The sequence below is a fragment of the Phalacrocorax aristotelis genome, chromosome 4 (genome assembly GCF_949628215.1).
Source record: "Phalacrocorax aristotelis chromosome 4, bGulAri2.1, whole genome shotgun sequence".
NCBI lineage: Eukaryota > Metazoa > Chordata > Aves > Suliformes > Phalacrocoracidae > Phalacrocorax > Phalacrocorax aristotelis.
Genome location: NC_134279.1, coordinates 28,458,928 through 28,481,439, shown reverse-complemented (window position 1 = coordinate 28,481,439; position 22,512 = coordinate 28,458,928). Strand labels below are relative to the sequence as shown.

Genomic DNA, 22,512 nt, shown 5'->3' with positions numbered 1-22,512 from the left:
AGCAAACAAAACAGACAAAAGGAAAATGAGATCTAAAAAGATGTGAACAAACATCTGCAGAGTTCTCATCTCCTGAATAATAAACATCATTCTACTATATTCCTTCCTTAGTATTCTCCGTGTATTTGTCATCCCTCGGTGTGCTACAACTAATTTACAATCTAATCCCTACCAGAAAAAGAACTTGCAAGTTTTATTTGCCTAGGTTCTATGCACACGCCGTTTAAATGTTGAAATAATGGGTAAAAAATGGAGTAGGCAAAGGTAGGAGCCTCTCACTGCAACATATCCCAACTAGCAATTCACCCCTCCTCCTCCTCCATTCTTCCATTAATCATGAGTTAATTGCGTGACAATTCTAAAATGAATGAAGCAAAACCCTACTAAGAACAAGGAGGAAGCTTACAAACTCACTGTAATTTGCAACTGAGTTGAGATGTGTTAATAACTGCAACCCTAGTGTATTAATTAATTTGCGTTTTCACTTAGCCTTGTGTTTCTATAAAGATTTTGTTCCCTTGGATTTTAATTTTGAATGTTTCCTAAATAAAACAGTTGTGGCGATAGATAATTTTGTTTGGAACAGCAGCTCAATGGAGCTGATGAATAAATGCATCTTGAATTTCCCTAGACAAACTGAATTCAAATTAGTGATATCTATTGATTTTTTTTTTTTTTTTTTTTTTTGCTGTGTGTCTTTTCTCCTTTGTGTTTGTTCTGCTGAATGTGTTGAGTAAGTAGGTAAGTATTAGGTATGATTAGCTCACATATTTTTCCAGAGGGTAGGTGTAGCTTTATTTGAATTGCTAGTGTATAGTAGTAAACAGTTGTTTGATTTTTAGAGGTGACGTTGCTAATACAGCAAATTAGGCAACATCCCTCGTAGTTTAGTTGGGTAAAGTAAAATGTAAATTAGAAACCATATCTTGGTTGATCATCACCCCTTAACTTACACAAATTGTCCTTGCTCGGAATATCTCTTCCCACATTTTGATTGCCTGTGTTTCTAGTTATGTCACTTCTTACTGGCCTACCACTAAGCAATTTTTGAAATGTCATAGTGCATCTCTGATTCCTTCCCATTATGGCTTTGTGTTAGAACCTCAGTTAATTCCAAAAATCAAATTCCGGTTCTTTTTGTCAACCTGCAGCTATTGTAAAAAATGTCAGTCTCCCTTTCTAGACCCTTTATACTCATCACAACTTCTTGCTCAGTGTGTGACTATAAAATGCTCTTCTTGGTACAGAATTATACACAAGAGACTTAGATTTCAAATGTTTCTAGCCCTTCTGTTTGTGGTGATAACCGTGAAAATATTAACCACGTTTCAGGCCTCATAACATTATTTACCTGCATGCGCAGACAGCCTGGAACAACATCTGCAGCTAGTCTCGTTGAGATTAAAAAAGGCAATTCAGATTTCCTTGGATCTCACTCACTTTCCAAACCTTCTTTTAGGGATTTTCCCAGACTTCTGCATATTTGCCACAAAATTTGTGTTCTGTCACACTGTGTAAATGTTGTTTTCTGGTTTCATGTCCTTCTCGAAAATATTGCAGAAGTTTCTTACTCTCTAAGTTTGCTTTCCTGGAGAAATACTGAGGTTACATTACATTCCTAAAAAGCGATCTCACTACCTAAGACATAAAAATGTATTTAGGGCATGCAAAGAACTTCATCTGTGTCCTGTAGCAACTGAAAAGAGGAGAGGGAATAAAGTAGAATAACTGATTAGTTCTCTCAGCCTCCTTTAACTCTGAGAGAAGAGGAGATACGTTGTAGCATAGCATATGTCAGGTTGGGACATTTAATTTGTAGATTTTGACTTAGAAGCACCTATGGGTACTTTAACCAGTCACAATGTGATTAAAAAGTCAAAAGGACTCTCCTGCTGATCATACAGATATTACTGAAGGGTACATATTAAGTAAAAGCATAATAGAAGTACCGCAACTTTTTAATCAGATTGCCTATGGCAGAGAGGCTCTGAAAATATAAATATATCCTTCCTCAGCTGAAGGACTGTGGCATTCTGACACTTGAAAAAAATTGCCATGTTCATATTGCTTTACTGAAGGAATATTCACTCTACCTTCCATAAGAAAGAATGGAGTATATCCCTGTGCAAGATTACCTGTTTCTTTCATTCCGCTACTGCATTCAAGCAGTTTGTAAGTGATTAGAATGTGGGAGTGAAAGAGTAAATTGCTGGAGTCTTCCCTAAGCCTGTGGCAGTTGTACAGTGGTGTGTGCAGACATCTTTCCAGGCATTCCAGAAACAGGAATTTGTTTTCACTGACCTCAGCCACACTGATTACTTGCTGCCAACTAAAATATTGCAGTAAGATGCGGCATGTAAAGTGGTTTTAACAATTTTACTTTGAACTGGAAGAGTAATTCCATTTCTGATTACTCCAACGCTGCAAAACTCAGCAGAAATTTCAATGCCTATCAATTAAAGTGCTTTCCAATCAGGGACATTGTTGAGTATATCTCTTCTCCTTACACAGTAAAATTCAGGCTGATGGCCTTACCTCTGTGTTCTGGTTACTTTTCTTCTTTAAAAAGAAGAAAACACTGCAACCATATTTAGCAGGATTCTTTGACAATTACGGAGAATTTTGTAGTATTACAAAAGCTAAAATCTATCAGTGTTAGGCTGAAGCTAGGGACATAACATCAGCAGATTGCACTGCCTGTATAGTTCTTTTACTCTCTCCATTTAGCCTGAGAACATTTTAAGGAACGTCAAGTCCCCACCTGTTCTCATTCATCATCACCTTCCGTGCAAGCCTGCTCAGGAGTTGTTAGTGTAAAGACTTTATTCTGCAGTGTAGAAAATACACCCTTAGGAATTGTTCCTTCCTCACCTCTGCATGTAGCATGTGCAGAGTTTAGATGTCACGGTGGTCTTGAGCATCCATTTTACAAGTTTCCCTGAGAGAAGTGGATGCCTTGCACAAGGCAGCCTGAGCAGGCAGACAGGGAGGCACCCAAGGTCCACTGGGTTTCTCCGGTCAGCAGGAGCAAGAAGGCAGGACTCCGGGGTACCGTGCAGAGTTTGCCTGCTCTGGCGCTTCAGCAGAGCTCTGTTGTACTGGGCCTTGGTCCCCAAGCAAATATTTGCGCCATTGAACTGGCACGTTTGCTGCATTGCAGTAGTGCCAGAAAGATTACTTAATGGGGAAGAATTAGGCTAGATTATCAACTTGTTTAGCTAAAATCAGAACTGAGGCTTGAGAGGGGAAGCCTGTATGGCAGTAGGTACGTCAAAAACCAAGCAATTCCCACCGGCTGGGTTTTATATATGCCACCAGCAAAAGTTTGCAGCATTTCAGGAAGTATCCTGGCTGGCTGTACTGTGGGCACCTCGCAGGAGTGGTGATGATGGGCTACTCTCATGGAATAAGTGATCATGCTTTGCTGTTCCTAGTGCTTGAATAAAGCAGAGGAAAATATACACATACTCTTTCTTAAGCAGTGTCATTATTCTCACCTAGTACTATTGATTTTTTCTGCCTTAGCTTCCCCCATAAAATAAGAAACAGGCTACAGTAGGTGTCTGTACTATGTGAAGAACTCCGAGATCTAGCTGTTTTTTTCTAAACAAGTAATATGTTAATGTGCTACATCTATTTTAATTTCTTCAAAGCTTCTTGTCATGAGATCTGTAATATCAGTAATCCTGCCATTCTGTGCAACAGAACAATTTTTCCAGTAATTAACATTAGACTGACAAGTGGGTTGAGAAGTACTCCTAGGCTAGAACAAGAAATTTATTCCAGCCTGCTTTCATGAGCGTCCTTCCTTCATTCAGAATGTGTGATGGGTTCTATTGCCATTTTTCACCAATTTCCTTACATTCTTTATTTTGTTGTAGTGTTTCAGCAAAAGGCTGCTCGAGTGCCCAGTGATGACAGGACGTACTGCGATGCCAGGAAGCCCGGTACAGAATTTAATCTAGCTTTTTAACTGCCTTGATGCTTTTCAGTAGAACTAGTAGAGATTTGCTGTGCTGTGATTTTGACTGATTTAGCATCTGTTTGCCCCACATATGATTTATATCCTGAATGGTGTTGCAGCATTAAGAGAGCAGATTAAAAAAGAAAAATAAAAGTTACAGTCTTGTGGGAAAGATTTGTAGAGTAAGAGTTACTTTACGCTTTTGCATTTCCTTTCTCCATTGTGACAAAAAATCAAGAAAAGGAAGGGCGGGAGGGCTCAGCTGTGCCCTAATTCCATCCATGAAAAGGAAGCAGTGTGGGGAGCAAACGTTCTCTCCTGGGTACCCCAGGACCTGTGTAAAATGAATTACTCGTGGCAGTCCAGTTGTTTTTGGAGTTGTACCACATCAAAATGTTGCTACCATAAATTCCATTAATGGTACGCTAAAATAATTAACAATGTTATGTACAAAATGACTGAACATTGAGTGTGTTCCCTCCCTCTTCTGTTAACAAATAGCAGGTCAGGATTAAAGCATATAGAGCAGCATGTCATCGCCTGTTTATTTTTGCAGTGGGGAACTGCAGTCTCCAGCGCTACTGACATTACTTTTCATGCATGCTAAACCACTTAGGAAAATACAGACACTTCCAGACCTTACTGTGTTGGAATATTGGTGGCATACCTCTGAAAACCAACGTAGTGGCCTTCTATGATGGAGTGACCACATTAGCAGACAAGGGAAGAGCTATGGATGTCATCTATCTGGACTTCTGTAAGGCCTCTGACATGGTGTCCACAGCATCCTTCTCTGTATATCGGAGCGAGATGGATTTGATGGGTGGACTGTTTGGTGGATAAGGAACTGGCTGGATGGTCACATCTAGAGGGTAGTGGTCAATGGGTCAATGTCCGGATGGAGAACAGTGACAAGTGGTGTCCTTCGGGGATCTGTATTGGGACCACTACTGTTTAGTATCCTCATCAATGACACAGACATTGGGATCAAGTGCACCCTCAGCAAGTTTGCAGATGACACCAAGCTGAGTGGTGCAGTTGACACCCTGAGGGATGGGATGCCATCCAGAGGGACCTGGACAAGCTTGAGAAATGGGGCCATGTGAACCTCATGAGGTTCAGCAAGGCCAAGTGCAAGGTCCTGTGCCTGGGCCCCTCCAGTTGTGCACCTATACCATAATCTCTAGGAGGACTAGACTGTAATGGTTTTTTTGTCACTGTCTGCTTTATTCAATTTAGTAATTCAATATTTTGGGGGGAAGAAATCACGTGAAATTTCAAAATGCTTTCTAACCAATTTTCAGCCCCAGCTTTTCAGAAATGTAATGTATGAAGTTGAGAAGGAAGGGGAAAAAAGGCACTGTGCATATTTTTTGTGTTAACATAACAACAATTTTCTTTAAAATGTCAGTACTATAGCTTTAGTACTAGAAGGAAGTTCTTATTTGAACTGACACTAATGGAGAATCCATGGATCAGAGCAATAGTAATGAATGAAATGTTCAAGATTCTACTCTGTCAAAGCGCAATGGTAGAATGCTCATTGATTCGTTGCGTTTCTCTCATTGGGGGGGGGAGACACCCTAAAGATGGTGCGATTTGATTGATGGCAGATTATAAAACCACTGCTTACATGCCTCTGTTGAAAAAAGTGCTTGTATCATAAAGAGAAAGGAATTAAATGGGTTAATATTTTCTACCTTTTTCTTTCTCATTTTGTAGGAGCACACAGAGGCCACACTGACACAATAACTGATAGCACTGCGAAACACAACATCTCTGCTGAACAGGAAGCACTCATCCACTTGCAGAAACAGGTGAAAAAGGGGGCAATTTCTGTGGATGAAGCACTTGACAGATTTAAACAGTGGCAGAATGAAAAACAGGGACTACAGCCCAGTCAACAGGTACAAGTCTGAAATTTATGTTTCTGGATAGGAATCTTCATCAGAAATTCCAAAAACAAACACTTGTGTTTTGGCTCCTACACGTGAGGTCAAAAATAAGAGTCATGATTTACATGCCCATCAGCTCCCAAGGAGCTTGCTGCTTATGGTTCTGAATCTTCTAGATGGCCATTTGCACTGTTGTTTGATTACTTGAGAGGCTTCCTGAATTTATTTTGCCTAACTTCAGGTGCTGTTGCATGTGGTTAAAATCCTGAGTTAAATACAATCATCTTTCAAGACTTTTGTTCTAATCTGTTAGGTCATGCTTAGGTCTATGCAGCTTTTATGAAACCACAAACCTTCTATAGCTGAACAAACCAAATGCACTATTGAACAGTGTCAGCTAACAGAAACATAACTGTATCGAGCATACCTTTTTAATATACATTGGCTTACATCAGGCTTATGCCTCTCTGAAAGTGTTGAACTGTGAAATTCACAATTGTTAGCAGTGCTCTTCAGCTCCTTTATATTCAATGTACGGAGTAAATTGAGGTGCACAAAACCAGGATTTACAAAAGCCCACACACTGAGTCACTGAAAGAACTGCATCAGAGCTAGAAGCGAAGGAGAAAGGCATGGTGAGGAGGTTTGTTAATTACTTCTAAGGAGACAGCTGGAGGAAGAGGTTATGCCCTCATTTTATATGAGGTCTTGCATTAACAAAAAATATTTTCTTGTTGTCCTTTAAGTACATTTAGTAGAAAGAGGAAAACTAAAGCTAGTCTACCATACAGAGTGGGAGAGCTAGCAGATGCTGCCAGTGAAGAGAGACGAAATGTTCTTTGTGTTTCTATTTACTGAAAAAAAGAGTATGAGCTTTGTCATCACAGTGGAACACTTAACAGCAAAAGCGCAAGGGCTTAGAACGGTTCAGGAGCCCGGTTCCCAGCTGGGCACCAGCAGCACAGCACTAGCTGGTCAACAGTGGTCTGTGAGTGTAGTGGATGCCCCCTTCCGAATCTGTCTGTAGCCAAGCACGCAGATGGGAACTGCTGGTATTGCTCTATCAGTCAGGGGAGCTACTTGTGGTAGAAGATGATAACTAATCTGTGCAAAGATAACAGCACTACGTTGTAAGCATGTATTTCAAGGAGGATTTACTTGGCCAGTTTTCACTGCTTCAGGGAAGAAGCTACTTTCTAGTGGTGGTTTATACCCTGCATTGCACGTGTGACTTTTCTTTGGTTTTATACCATAGAAAAGTCTTTCACTGTTACCCCAACATGAACATGATGAATTTATTTCACAATACCACTGCAGTTGTCTGGTCTTCACTGGGATCTCTGAGGAAAAAAATCGCTTGTCCAAAGCAAAAATGAACTCCCATGCCTCTGTAATCTAACACCACAATCAATGTAATTTACTGATAGGAAAAACTCTGCAAGACTCTTAGGTATAAATGCTAAAATTAGCATCTACTTATTGCGCATCATAGACATTTTTCAGCCTTTTAAAATTATTTTTCTGGAGAGAGCAGCTTAGACTTCAGAATACTAAAGAATCCAGCTTTTTATAGGTATTCGTTATTTCTACAGTAAGCTTCCGTTACTGATTTCTACTGCTTGTTTTATGGGGTTTGGTTTTTTTTTTTTTACTTAAAGGAAAAAATGCACCACCTTAGAGACACCACTGTTGGAAACAGACTAGAAAAGGAAAATCTGAATGGTAAGTTGCACTTTCTTTGCCTTTCAGAACACTGAAGCCTTGCACTGTAAGTACACTGCAAAGGTCTGATCCAAAGCAGAAGCAGACTTTTGGACCAGGCATTGAATTTGTAATGAGAATTTTCTGTATCTGACCACATTTAAATTGTTTTAGTGTAATCAGGCCCTCAGCAGGGTCAAGATTTCGTCCCAAAGATGAGCTCACTGAGAGTTAATGGGGAAGAGAATTTACCAAGTCTTTCTGGCTCAGCTTTTCTGTAGCCCATTTCCTACTCTTTCATCACAATTACGGTAGATGATTTCTTTAGAACAATTTACTTGATGACTTCAATGTTTTATTTGCAAATCAGCAATCAGTTTGCACTTGCAAATTCTTGATGAACTTTCCACTGCTACAGCAGTTTAGTATTGTGAGTTATTAATAAAATCTGTACCACTGGTCACTTAAGATGCTTTTTCTCCCTTTGTGATTGAATAGCATCTGCAGCAATTTAGATCACCTGTATTTCCTGCAAATTATTTTCTCTCGTCATTATGAAAAGATTGTATTAGATGGCATTGACTTTAGGCCTATGATTTCTGTAAACTTCAGTACGTACACGTTCTTGGAAGGGAAACATAGTATTTCTTTTTCACATTGGACTTAGTACCATTTGTATATCGCCATTTAAAATTATCACCTAAATGTGTCGTCTCCTTACTGCAAAACAGAAGAATAATCCACAGTACTGCTTTCATTACTCTGTTAGGCAGTGTTGTATTTATGCGGCCCAGTGCCAGGGTTGCAGTCCAGAGTATTTATATTTCAGCTTTAATCTCCTCCATGGTTGGCAGGGGTGCAGCATCCTGAGCCCATGAACGATCTCAGTCCGTAAGCCTTCACAAGGAGCTCAAAGCCCAAGGGCCTGGGATGACTGCATTTGTTCCTACAATCTCTTTTCTATACGCAAGGCAAAGCTCACAATGACCTGAGGGTGATTCTTGAAAAGTATTGGTCTGTAGGGTTTTCTTTTATAGTCACATAAGTCGTGCCTCTGTAGCTGTCCTCTCCCTCCAGAGTTCGGTTACTGAATCATACCAGCAGAAATGTAGTATCAACACCAGAATTGTAAATTTTGTGAAATTATCCAGTAACTCAGGTAATGATCACTATATGTTCCCTTCTTATCCTAACCTCTCTGCCCTCAGTTACACTCTCTCTCTTATATCCGGTGATGCATATAAATCGGCAGCTTTGCACTGCAGAAATACAACGGGAAGAATCATTATGGAGGCCCCTGTCTTGTCCAACGGTGCACTTTATTATCAAAGATTTAAATTCTTCAATATAAGAACTCCTAAAAGACAGAACTCCCTCTACAGCTGGAGGCATATTGATAGCAAGAGTAAAGAAGGATCTCAGAAGACCAATACCTAAGTCCAGGAATACATAAAGTACCTGAAACAAAAATGACAGTCACATTCTTTTCTCTTTCATAGTTCCTAAGGAAAGCAGACCAGACAACATTCATTTTAGAGACCTTTTGTTCCACATGCCATTTCATAAAGCGGTAGGTACGAATGTTAGCACTTCTCAGATTTGTTTAATGAATTCCAGTTTTTACATCTGATACAGACTCTCCACCTGAACATTTAAAAACATGGGCTTCCTGCTCCAGATCCCATGTTTGAAAGCAGGATTTGGATAGTCTCTTTCATAGATGGTTTTTGAAGACTTGACTGTGGATTTAAAGAGATCACATCAGAAGCCTGTTAGAAAAGGAATTTGATTTTATTTTAATGAGAAAAGAAAATATCTCCTATAAATTAGTATGGAACATAATTCTTAGGTTTTTGATAAGTTTAATCTTTCTTCCACTGTAATGAAAGTTATTAATGAGAGTGGCACTCAGTTCAGTCTTCCATTATAACATTTGATGCTATCTCAAAGTTCATGTCTCATTTTGCAACAGTTTAATACAGGACTGAATAACACCCCCAAAAATAATCAACTGTAAAGCAAAAAGTTCTGTCACTCTTGGAGTGAAAAACGTATTTTACAAAACCTACAAAAACCTATTTTAAGAACAACTAAGTATGTAGAAAGTTTATTTGCAGAAAGCACAGGCGCAGACAATGAGTTAGCTCATTGCTGTATAATACACATATGGTCTTGCCATAGACATTGATAATATCCTATCTTTTTTCCAAGAAGAGAAGTAACATGTTAGCCAACAGAACAACCACCACAAAAAAAACAGCTCTAATAAAATTTCATGGAAATACATAAATGATTTGGGGACAAAAAGCCCAGATGTATTTAAAGTTTTCCTCATCATCTTTCCTGACACCACCAATGTACTGAACTAGAAGTAGCCTATTGCCTATGGCAAACTTTATCTATAAGCGAGGCTCATACACTATTTGGAAAGCCACCTTGCCAACCGTGACATACTACAGGGTAGGAGGCAAGAAAGAACAACAGACTTGAAACAGCTGAACGGATGAGGCGTGTCTTGGCATTTGAAGTCCTCAGCCATAAGTCTCCTCTGGGGGATGTTGCCACATTGGGCCAGACAGAATGTGCCCATGGCGAGGTAGATGCGTGCTGCTCTCACAGTACGATGCTGCGCACTCATGCTAAGGCGGACACATGCTGCTGCTGCTGTGGAGTCCCACAAGGCACGAACATACAAACTTGGTTAGACCTCAGCTTACACTGTGGTAACTGATCCTTTGCCTATACCCTTAAGCATAAGCCGAGGCTTGAGAGTCTTGGGTTTGTGCATCTCTACTAACAGAATGAAGAGCAGCAGCTTAGCCAGCATTTATGTAAGGATGACTAAAGGAAACTTCTCTAAAGTCTTAAAAGATAATGCAGCTTTCATATGCAGTCCGTGTCCATACTTTCTAGCACATAGGAATTAAAAAAAAACAAACTATATGATGCCTATCTACATCTTTGGACATTTGAATTACCCACGTGAATCTCATTTAGCTGTTTCTGAAAATGAGATTTCAAAATCTGCCTTCTATTGCAGTTACGCTATGGCACCTTATGTGCCACATCCCACAGATTTAGTCATACAGCATCTAAAAATAAGTGCAAGATCGCTGAAACTACATAAGATGGTTTGAATTGCTTGTAGTTATTTATCCCCTCATAGCTAGTCTCTGCAGAACCTTGAACTGGGTCCTTAGGGCTACAGCTAGTATAGCGTAAGATTCCTCATCAAAACCGGGATTGACTGATACGCTGTTCTCCATTCTTGGCATAGCAGCAAGAACCGAGTAGTAGGTGTCACTGCTTCGTTGCTAGGTAGTGAGCCAGATAGAGGCCACAGAAGACAAACTATAACTCAGATGGACTTCAGTAGACTAATACTGCATTAAGCAAATGTTAAACTTGACTCTCTTTTATTTTATTATTTCAATGCCAGCAACTTACATAATGGTTTTGAATGAAGGTAGGTCTTGGGAAACATATCAGGTGCTTCGTAGTCCTCCAGTGACAAATATACCCATGGGGCAAATAAGCAATTCAGTCTTTGCATCTGTTCCAGTCTTGGGTTCCTTGGCAAGACTGGCAAGGTAGGTGGCCTGTTGTGGAAAGGTCAGAAGTTTTCTCCACAGGGAACTCAACTGAAACCATTTATTTCTTAGCTGTTAAAATCAGTAGGTACTTACAGTGAAAGTGGCCTTCATATCCAAGAAGGACAACTTTACTGTCCGTTGCTATAGTCTGTTTAATACTGACTCACTCCTGTAAGGCACTGTAAACAGCCAGGTCATCCACTGCAGAAAAGGCATCCTCCACAGAATTTCTTCTTCCAGATTTTGATTTCCAGATTTGTAGATGCCTATGCCAGTAAAGCAGGTCTGGTTTAATTAAATTTGCTCACAACTAGCTGCCAAAGACCAAATCTCTTCCTCAGCTTCATCCAAAAAACACTCAAGAGAGCACTATGCACCTTGCACAGCCTGGCAGGTTATTGATTACGTTCGCGATCCTAAATGTCTGGCTTCATTCCTCAACCCTCATCAGCACCTTGTTTTTAGTCCAAGTTGCTAACAGATTGCTTATTCATCAGTTGATGCCACTCCAGCTTGCAGGTAGTATCTAAGTAGAGTTCCCTCAAACCAAAGAACCAGCACTTAATTTTGAGCACATTAACCAACTTCTGTTGTCTCTGATAGGTCAATGGAAGATGAACAAAGACAGACCCTAATTTTGATATTTGGATCCATGGGAACTCAAACTTCTTTACTCAGCTCACTTAGCAAAGTTGAAATAACTTGGGATCCTGAAGCACATACGAGCTTTTGTATGTGTGGAGACTGAGGAAGTCATAGAAAAGAGAGTTTTGGTTTTTTTTCATCACTTCAACAGTATGCATTTCAGCCAGGACCTCTAGTCTTGAAAATACTTATTGGTTGGTAGTTTACAGGTGAGTCCACTGGACTTGTGAAGCTACATCTTTAGCCTGGCTTATTTCCAGTTTCTGAAGTATTTTGTAGCTTCACATGATGCTCAAATAACAAAAATCAGTTTCCTGCCCATTTGTCACTAAATCGGGTCTTCATGAGGCAAGCCCACAGGCAAACTGTTGACTGAGTTCACCAAGACAACTGGATATCCATGTACCCCTCAGCCCCTCCTAATTGCCACAATAAAGACGACCCATGCTGTTAGAAGTAAGATTTGTACAAACTCCACCTCACGTCACTCTCCCACACAACACCTGCCTCTTTTTGTGGCTGTCTCTTGCTCCTCTGCTCCCAGGGACATGTGTTGTATTCGCATTTAAAGTAAAACACATTAGAAGTGACTCATCCTAGTTATGTATTTTGTGAATTATTCAGCTGTGAAGGACATTCTGCACTGGCCTAATTTATCATTGATATACATGACTATATTAATTGCGTCTATTTCTTTTTAGTCTCCAACTAGGAGCCTAACAGACAAGGAACAGATGCCTAATTAACAGAGGTAAGAGCACGTATATGAACACACGGAGACATTGTCATGGAAACTAACGCTTGTGGAAGTACTTTCCATCAGAGTGCATTTTTGTAGTGAAAGAATGGAAGTGCATCTTAGAGGTCTGGTTTCACAAGACAAACCATAATCGTCATACGTTCTGGTTTATCCTAGAACTTATTTTTTGTCAGGTGTCAACCTATTCTTGTTACTTCAGGGCAGACTTGCAAGCAGTGGGAAACTTACCTGAGTTGTGGTGAGAGAAGAGAGTTCCCATTAGCTATTGCAACTAATTTTTATGCAACTATAAGCTATAGTAGAGCGTAGTCCTATGTACCGATAACACATGCAGTATCAAACATATTGAATATTGAAATAAAGTTTAAAGGTATAGATATGCAAGGATGTGTCTAGAAATGCTGATTAACCAGGAGACTGATGGTCATTTAAGTGCTGGAAAGCTTACAGGTGATGATACTGTCTCCATAAACAGCAAAATTTTCTGGTGATTGTGAGTTTCTTGATCTGGGGCAATTAATGAGATCTTTAATAGCTGAGGGTTTTAATTACTATTTGCTACCTGTGTGCTTCCATGTATAGAACAGAATCATAGAAAAGGTGGGAAAAGACCTCTAGGATCATCAAGTCTAACCATCAACCATGTCCATAAACCATGCCCTGAAGGGCCGCATCTACGTGTTTTTTGAACACCTCCAGGGATGGTGACTCCACCACCTCTCTGGGCAGCCTGTTCCAGTGCCTGACCACTCTTTCAGTAAAGAAATTTTTCCTCATATCCAATCTAAACCTCCCCTGATGCAGCTTGAAGCCATTTCCTATTGTTCTATGCCTCATAGCAGTTTTAAAACTGTATGTCTACCTTTCAGTGAAACTTGATCATTAGGATTGAGGGTTCTTTAGAACTCAGGCGGTTTGCAGACTTCATGAATTACCTTGCATTCGTTCTGACAACAGGATACAGTGAAATAGGCACCTGGAAAATTTCTTATTTTGCTAATTCCTCTGAAAATGAAGGAGTCGTGCAACCTTTCTTATGCATGGAAGGATGATTGGCATTAGAAGTTTAAGGCCAAGAACAAGGATGTCTGCATTCTATTAATGTATGTGCAAATCTTTTCCTTGAGATCTTTAACAAATTTCCAATCCCTTGGTTTTCGTAGGCACTGAATTTCTTCAGGTCGTTGATCTCTGCAAGAACAGTCCGTGCTGAACAGCTCTGAAAGTCAGAGTTAGATTTTCTTCTTCAGTTTCCTTTCCTTCAGATGAGTTCAGGACATGAAAGTGTCAGAACAAAAGGCTACCATTTTAGATATGAGTAGTATTTGCAATTTTGCATTATTATAGTTACAAAAGGGATTAAATAATATTTGTTCGCATTGTAACAAAACGACACAATGTATTCCTGAAGGCATGTAATTTGAAAGGTTTTGTTAGCTAAGTTACTTTGATTAAGTTGCCTCTCCAACTTTTCCAAGCGGGGGGAACATGTTACACTGTTGTAGTGTCATTTTTGTGGCACTGAAAATGGATAATCTTCATTGAGGTCTTTTCTGCCACCCTTCTCTCATGCAAAAAAGAACACAGCTGCTCCGTGTGAGAACTGTGTTTCCATGTCTCATTTTTTGAGCCACCTGCCCTCCTGCTCACTGGAGTACAGTGCCCACACCATAAAACAATAGGTACCTCCTCTGCTGCTGCTTATCCTCTAGATCACTTGTTCAGGCCCCCCTCCTCCAAAGTTCTCATAAGACCCAAAAAATTGGCCTTCTGGCATGACCTGAAAATGAAAAATTTTAACTCCTCCTTCAAGAGGCAGCTCAACTCCTACATGGGTTTTCCTAACAGAGCTGTTTCCTTGAGTGGGGCTGAAGTCACCTACACTAAATGCGTTAAAAAAAAAAAAGCTTTGAATGTTAAAAGCTCTGAAGCTGGAGAGAACTATTATGAAAAACTTGGTAATAGCAGAGGTGCTTATAAATTGCAGATTGCTAAAGTGAGATGAATCGTTCAAGGGGGTGAGGGGGAATTACCCCTGGGATCAGAATAGGTGATCTGTTGCTTTTAGACATTGTTACGTAGGAGAGAGAAGGTGAATTAGATGTGGGAGAACTTGAAAAATACAATTTATCAAGCATATTCAATCGATTCTGTTTGTGAATTATCCACACCAAACTCCGAGGATCTCCTCTTCTGCAAAGTACAGCTTCACCATAGCTTTCTCGCTGTTTTCTGTCTTTGGATTGGTTCAGAGGCCTTATAATCCCATAGCACTAAATATACTAGTATTTGAAAAGCAAAGGGTTTATGTAGAGGCACATGTGCCGCAGCTGTAAAGTAGTAGAATGGCCCTGGCAGGATTAAAAAAACTTGGTGGTTTGGGGGTTGCTTTTTTTTTTTCTTCTCTAACGCCACTTTCAGGGAGATCAGCCTGACAGAGAGATGAGGATTTATATAAAGATATATTGCGTGCTTTGGTTAATTATTGTTAAACTCGTTTCAATTTTTCCGTAATGCTTGATAGTTTTTAAAGAGTAGATCATATACACAGAAGAGGACGATCATGAAAAGTTGTGAAGATTATGAAGTTATAATACATTAAATTTAGTTTTTACTTTTTGTTAAGACTTTTTTTATAAGCTTTGTATACAAATTTGTCTTTCCTAGGAATAATAATTGTACTCATCACTACTTCAAATAATTGTACTCAAAGTAAAGCTAATTTCTAAAGTCAAACTATGTAAATCAGTACTAATTATTTACTAATGCATTAAAGTGATTACAAGAATTGGGTTTACAAGGAAATGTTGTGTTGTTTAATGTTACTAAGGTAAGTGATAGCCAGAACAAAACCAAAAGAATCTCTGCTGCATTTACACAGCAAAAGTAAAGACATTAATATGGTTTAATGGGTGTAATAGTCTGCATTCCCACAGTGATATACTCCAAAATTTAAGTGAGCATGTGATGATACAGGAATGTGCAAGAAGACTTGCCCGATTTCATACACAAAAAAACGAAAAAAAGGATCTCGTATGCAACCTGCAGAGGGTATAAGAGAATGTTTTAACTTTCAGATAAGTAGGAGCTTACGCTTCCCCCACCCTAGTTACTTGAGCTTTGCACAAGCCTCCTTAAAAGCAGGTAAGCTGTTAGCCAACACTGCCTCTAATCTTCAATCTTTACTAACCCCTTAGTTGTGCGTTATTCACAGGCAGCTTTAGAAACCTAAATTATTCTTAGCGAGCCTTACCTCAAGCTGTCAGTAATGTTGAATCTCTGCTTTGCATATACTAAGAGATGCTTGCACTTGACCTTTAGTTAGGAAAAACTGAAAACTACTTCCAATCAGAAACCCCTAAATCTAAATAAATGTTGCTCCTTAACTTCATGTTAATGTGACACCCAAATTTGGAAGAGGGGAGCGTGTTCAGACTTATGAGCCTTGAGGGACATTATATTTCTATTTTCAACAAATCATCGTGCCAAGAGTCATTACAAATAAAAATAAGACAAAGAGACAAGGTTGGGATGCTAAAATAATGACAGAGTCTTCTGTTTCCCATGTATAGCTTTAGGGTAATTAAAATTCTATTTTAAATAGGTTGATTAAACATTTTCAGGAAATTATCTGTTCTCTAGGGAAACCCCCCCATTTCAATTAGAAGCACTCCCACAAACACTGCAGATATATTGCTATGAAGTCATAAATATTCAGTGACTGCTGTATTAGTGTGGCAGCATAGCTTTGTATTCCATACAAAGGCTTCTCTTGAGCTATTTGAGCCACAGTAAAAGCCTTGAAATGTATGAGGTCTCGCAGACCTGGGAATACAGTCAGTGCCTCTGAACTGACGGACGAGACTGTCAGGCTTTATAGGCAAGGAGCTGTGATGTTTTAGACTTACCCGGCCACATGGAAACGGAGTGGAGAGAATTAATAGGAAATAAGCTGCTATTTTCCCTAAGAGGTTACCCTCCCACCCCCCAAAAAAGTTTATATTCTTATAAGCCTAGTTAGTCAGTGTATCCCCAGCAAGCATTCCTGATGAGCCAACATATAAATTGAAAAGATAATACAAATCATGAAAAGTTTCTTCATGTCGGTATCTGGTGTCTTTGCTGAAGTTTGTTGCATGTTCTGGTAGCAGAGGAGATGAAGGGACCTTCCTGGGGTCGGTCCCCACAGACCTCCAGGCAGGATCCAGGTGCTCTCTGTGCTGCCAAGTGAGAGCCAGGGCCCCAGCGGCTCCTTTGCCCCAGTGAGAGGGCACCTGGAAAATGTAGAGATTTGATCAATTACAGATTGGGCAATGATAAGAAACTAATGAAACGGGAAATTTACAAAAATAAAGCACAGAAAGTTACATCAAGGAAACACTATGGGTTTTCTAGGGAAAAGAAAGAGCATAACAATATAGCAACAGTGCCAAACACCCAAACTAGAAGCCAGAGTGTAGTTCCCCTCAGAAAATAAAGAGGTGTGCTCTGTCTATGTATGTACACGTATTTGCATCTAATGCATGGTGTGATACTCCACAAGTTCCAACCCAGCGCAGTTGAGGATTACCCAAAACAAAGCAGCTCTTGTTCTCTGCTTTTGCTGCTTCATTCAAGTGCGGCTCTCAGCGTACCAAGTACAGTAGTGCCAGCGTTACAGGTTTCAGCAGCATCCAAGCATAGCACCGGTTCCTGTTGGGAACACAACCAGGGAATTCCCGTTTGCTAATGAAGAAACTATTGCCTTGTTACAGAAGTAACAATAGCAAAGAGGATTTTAGAATTTTAAAAGGCCAAATTCAAGCCCCAGCAGCATTAGCAAGATTTAAAAGGCAAGAAGTTTCAGTAATCCTTGAACAGGAAGGGTACAGGAGGACAGGCAGAGGAACCTCTCATTTTTCATCAGCAAATCATTTGCTTAGTAGGGAATTTCCATAAGCTAGCTTTAGCCGCTGAAGGCACTGAAAAATTTCAGGCTAGCCCTCCCAGCCAACATGGTCTCTTTTGTTTTTTTTTTCCTTTTCTAATCTCCCCACAATTTTCTATGGCTGTGTCATTTTTTCAGGCAGCAAGTGCACCTAGCGTTTGACAGACGCAATGTCTCACTGTCACACAATAGAAGTGTAATAACAGTAAATATTTAAACTAGCTAAAGCTGTCACTGAAACAACTTTAAACTTGAGCCCTGATGTACAAAAAGCAGTAGTATTTCCAGTTCCTACAGCTGGGACAGCTGCTTTTGCCACTGTCACAGAAATACAACTATCCTACAGAGTGCAGTGTAGTCTCAAAAGGATGAGAGACATCAATGGGGAAGACATGCAGTGTCACTTTAATAAAAAAATACTTTAGCTACACCACAGATTCGCTTGCTTCTATCACTCTGATCTTCTGCTGCGGGTGGATTTGACACAAATAGGTTAATATCTCCTCTGATTCCTGGTATTTTACCGCAGAACCAAAACCACACCCCACCAAAACCCTTTCAATGTCTTACGAGTCCTGCATCTCAGATCAGTTGTTGTCGGTGTACGAAATCTTTCTGCCAAATTGTACATAATCCATGACAATGTAATTTCTATGGTATGAAATTCCACACGGCTAAGCAACAAGTTGAGAACAGGGCTTTTGTTCGTTTGGGTTTTGTTCACACGCACACAGAGCTCCCACCCACCCACCCATACTCTGAGGCAGCTAGCCAAGGCCCCAGAGGAGAAATGAAGGGATGGATTCCTTTTTTTTTCCTCCTCCTCCAAAGGGAATTTCTGAATCTCAGTGGTGTTAATTCTGTGCAAGCTACAAGGAAAATCGTCATACGTCTTCAAAAATAAAAGCATCTGTTCCCCACCCCTCTCATGTTCAATATTCACGCTCCATTTTTCACTGCAGGTTTCCCATGTATTTCCCCAAGGTGTGCTGCTAAACTACAGACACGTTTCTAAGCAGTCATTCTGACACAAAGGAAGGCCTGAAGTTTTGCTAACCAAGTGTGCGTTACTGACAGGAAACATCAGCAAGTGTCTTTAGCAGTCCATGAATGATTACATAAATCACAAGAGCCTGAAAGCCTAGCCAACACGAGATCCCTGTAGTAGGTGCTGTAAAAGATTACCTTCATTGTAAGCTAGAAGATTCACTAACCAACTGATCGGCAAAACAATGCCACTCTACCCTTCCAGTGGCCAGTGTGTGTTCTATTAAACTTCAACCGATAATCCATTCAAAAATAAATATTTTAAACATGGTGACACCCAAGAGAAAGGAAACAATACAGAGAGATTCACAGTGACTCGTTATCAGCAAGCCACAACTCGTGCCAGGATCCTGTGGGTGGCCTGGCTGACCTGCCAGGAGGAGACTTGTTACAGGAGAGGTTTCACTGGGTCATCAGTGCGCAAAGATTGTCCGCTTTTTGCTGAGGTACCTCACCGGTCAGATGTAGCCTGTCATCCATGAGGGTGCAGTATAGCCTCGCTGGATGTTCACCCTCTGAAAAAAATACTTGTAGCATTTCAACAACAGCGTAACATATAGCAGAATAAGAATAAATCTGAAGTCCTGCCTTCTTTTTATTAAAGAAGCTATAATCCTTGCAGGAATGTAAGTGATGCTGAAGATGCATTTCAGTCTTGGTAGGAAAGCTCTGCTGTGATAAGAGCAGGAGCAAAATGACAAGAGTTGTCCTGACAGCCCTCAAGGGGGTGTTAATAATGAAGGGGAGGCAGGACCATGCAATGACTGCTCGTCCCCTTCATTTACTGCAACCAACATTAGTCCTGACACACTTCAGCATTACTGAAATGCAACTCTGAAGTGATTCATTCCAGAAACAGGCCTGAAGATGAGCATCAACAAGCGAGGTAGAGGGATGTGCTCAGTCTCATCCCACTCCAGACATGCTGGGGTCCAGTAAGTGAAATTAAGAACTGCATCAAGAGAGCAGGGAACAGTTTGATGGAGACGGAAAACGGTCCCGGGGAAGGGACAGCCAGCTTATGCCAGACTGCTAGTACAAGAAATCAGAAGACCTGTACCAACATCATCTCCAGCTCTCAACAGTTATTCCAAAAGTTTGGGTGAGCCTCTTCTGGGAAACCTCAGAAAACCCAGAGATAAAGTGCCCAGGTCTCAGCTCACTTCTGCAAAGACCCCGTACGTGCAGGCAGCAGGGGCTCAACATAGGTGAAGAATCCATTGGGACTGCCCAACACAGATGCTCCCTGGTCGGCATGGTACACAGTGCAAAGCAGAACTAAAAAGTGAAAGATACTTGTATTAGGTGCAATTGTTTGCAGATGCAAGTGGCCTAAGATACTTGCTCCTGAGGGATATCTAAGGCACAATAGTTGTCTTAAAAAAAAAAAAAATAAAACCGTGTGGGGAAACATTTTTCTGTTAGTAAAAGTTTACTGTTGCCATCTCTACAGAGAATGCACCTACCCTGGTGAAAGAGAAAAAAGCAAAACAACAAAAAAAAAGTAAAAAGCGGTATTTTTTACTCAGCGAGTATTCATCAATTGTAGCACTAAGATGGCTCATTATGAACCTGTGGTCTCACTACTGGCCGAAGATGGGCCAGAACATTTCACCCCAGTGCACTAACCTACAAAGCTTGGTTTGGTTACAGCAGCTCTTCACACGTAACCTTGGATCTAGTGCGCTTCAAGGCGAGACAGACAGGTGTAACAACTATCTGAAGGGGGGGGAACACACAAAAACCCCAAGAGCCATGTCAGTACCAGTGATTATGCCACAAATGCAAGCTGCAGCTTAGCCTGACAATTCCCAACTGCTGCTAACCAGATAAGCAAATACCAGCAGCTGCCTAGCTGCAAAACAGAGCCTGCATCGGGTATCATCCTCCCAAGTCATAGTTTTGGCCTCACGGCACACAAAGGGCATATGGAGAGACACATACTGCTCTGGTGAAGGAGATGGGGAACGGGAAAGGACTAGCAAGGGCTAAATTGCATCATTAGTGCAAGAGGGAAGCCTTCGTTTAAGTACGTCCTCGAAAACCCCATCACAGCCAGTACAGCCACCAACTTAGTCTATTTTACGGTAGATTCAGTCAATCTATAACCACAGGATGCAATAAATGGAGTTCCTGATGCTGTCTCTACTGACCAGTTAAATCCCTTTGGAGCCAAGCAAGCTCCTTTATTAATATCAGCACCATTAAAACCAAACTTTTTCTAGCCCTGACACACTAAAAACTTTTGGAGTGATATTAATACACAGATGGCACACAGGTACTACAGGGCAATCCACAAACTGCAGTGCGTATTTTATCTTGCACAACCTCCACAGCCTTTCGCTTCCATAGCTTCAGTCTCACAATGTATCAGGCCCAATGGTGGTGCGAGTGCTCTGGTAAGCAAGACTGACCAAAAAGTGATGAGGCCAAAACAGGTGAGACACTTCAGCCTCAGCTCTACAGAGGATCCTTCTCCCCTTGATCCATCTAATGAGTTTTAAGTTGCCTTTACACCATACCTGACTTGCCTTAGTTTATTAAGAGGCGGCTAAAATCACACTAACATAATCCATCTCCTGTGGGAAAAATGACTGAAGTATTTTTGTTTCTCAGCATTAGACACTTAGGGTAACAGCAGAATGAAAGGAAAGAAAGAGGCAGCAACATTCCTCTGCTCTGATAATTCCGTTGCCATTTGAGCAGCGTCACATCATTTCTTATTTTCTCCTGCCCACCTAAAGTAGAAGCTTATGCGATGTGAACTCTCCGTAAAAGGAGTCTTGGAGGAAAGATACATTATAAAACTTCTCAGGCAGGACTATTTCTTTTGTTAGTATTTCCTGCTAAGTGAGCTCGAACACCGAGTTCACTTGCTATCACACAGTATGCATTACCTCAATTTTTATGGGTTTTGTTTGTGTTGCACAAGAGTCATTAACATTTTGCGTTCTATTTCTGACTGTTGATCTGAACGCAGTTCCTATTTCTTTTGCCAGTTTTACATACTAGATGTCAGATTTGTGTTTGATTGTATGCCTTGCAAGCACACGCAAGGTAAACAAAACTGCACACTGGAGGCATTTCAGAGTGAAAACACGCACTGTTTGCAAAATTAAGCTGAGATCAAGATTCTAACAAAACGAGCTCTCTAGAGCATGCATCGGCTTCCCAAAATAGTCTTAGAGAAAGCCACGCTTCTGCTCCTGCCACCCCTAACCCACCAAGCATCAGCTATTCTGAAACAGTAAGTAACACTTCCTACAGCCCAGTGCTGTGAAACACTGACTATTCTGCCTTGTAAGGACCGCAGGTGTAGTAATATTTTATAAAATATTTACTTACCTTAATTTTGTAGGTCCAAAGCAGGCTCCCTTCCTCCTCCCAAATGAGGCAAGATGGCTTAACCCCAGCATGGGAGTTGGTGTTTGAATATCCCTGCGCTGGGATATTCCCTCCAAGTCTCTCCTCTCCAGCTCATCCAGAGCAGGGACTGAGCTGTCATTACTCCCCGCTCAGGACCAGGGTTAACTGGATGAAGGCTGGAATAGTGACAAATTTCTGATGCTTAAATGGTAAGAAAAAACATAGCTTCCCATTTGCAGCACAGATCAGCTGATACTTCAGAGTTGGCTGTTCTAAACGTTATGTCCACAACCACCATACTGTCTGTCAGTCATCCAGGCCTGACAGTCATTATCACCCTGAGACTCCTAGTTTCACAGGGTAACTACTCTTTAATTCACCTTTGAATGCAAGATGTCTGGCTGGCACCAAATAACGCAGATTAATAGTTAAGATTGTAAAAGCTCATAATTTAAAGTGCTTATGACACTACAGAAAAAAAAAGCAAAAGTTTCACCTGCATAGCCTATCAGGACACTGTCCAACTGAAGTCAAAGCAGCGGTGTTCGTATCGAGGCACGCGAATTGAATTACACGCGCAAGAATGCCTGCGTATTCCTGTGGTACCAACAACA

At 40.7% G+C, this 22,512-nt stretch overlaps 1 protein-coding gene across 2 annotated transcripts in view; it reads left to right on the top strand.

Moving 5' to 3' along the window:
- The window catches only part of BANK1 (B cell scaffold protein with ankyrin repeats 1), a 152,688-nt gene extending 137,325 nt beyond the window's left edge, over positions 1 to 15,363 (top strand). The window contains exons 12-17 of one of the 2 annotated variants that reach the window (XM_075090733.1): positions 3,882 to 3,947; positions 5,687 to 5,781; positions 7,518 to 7,581; positions 9,060 to 9,130; positions 12,500 to 12,549; positions 13,722 to 15,363. In XM_075090733.1, the coding sequence (XP_074946834.1) occupies positions 3,882 to 3,947; positions 5,687 to 5,781; positions 7,518 to 7,581; positions 9,060 to 9,130; positions 12,500 to 12,544 (341 nt within the window). In that variant the 3' untranslated portion in view covers positions 12,545 to 12,549; positions 13,722 to 15,363. Of the gene's footprint in view, positions 1 to 3,881; positions 3,948 to 5,686; positions 5,872 to 7,517; positions 7,582 to 9,059; positions 9,131 to 12,499; positions 12,550 to 13,721 lie in introns of both variants that reach the window. The other variant, XM_075090732.1, reaches the window with a different exon arrangement.
- Positions 15,364 to 22,512: the final 7,149 nt, after the last annotated feature.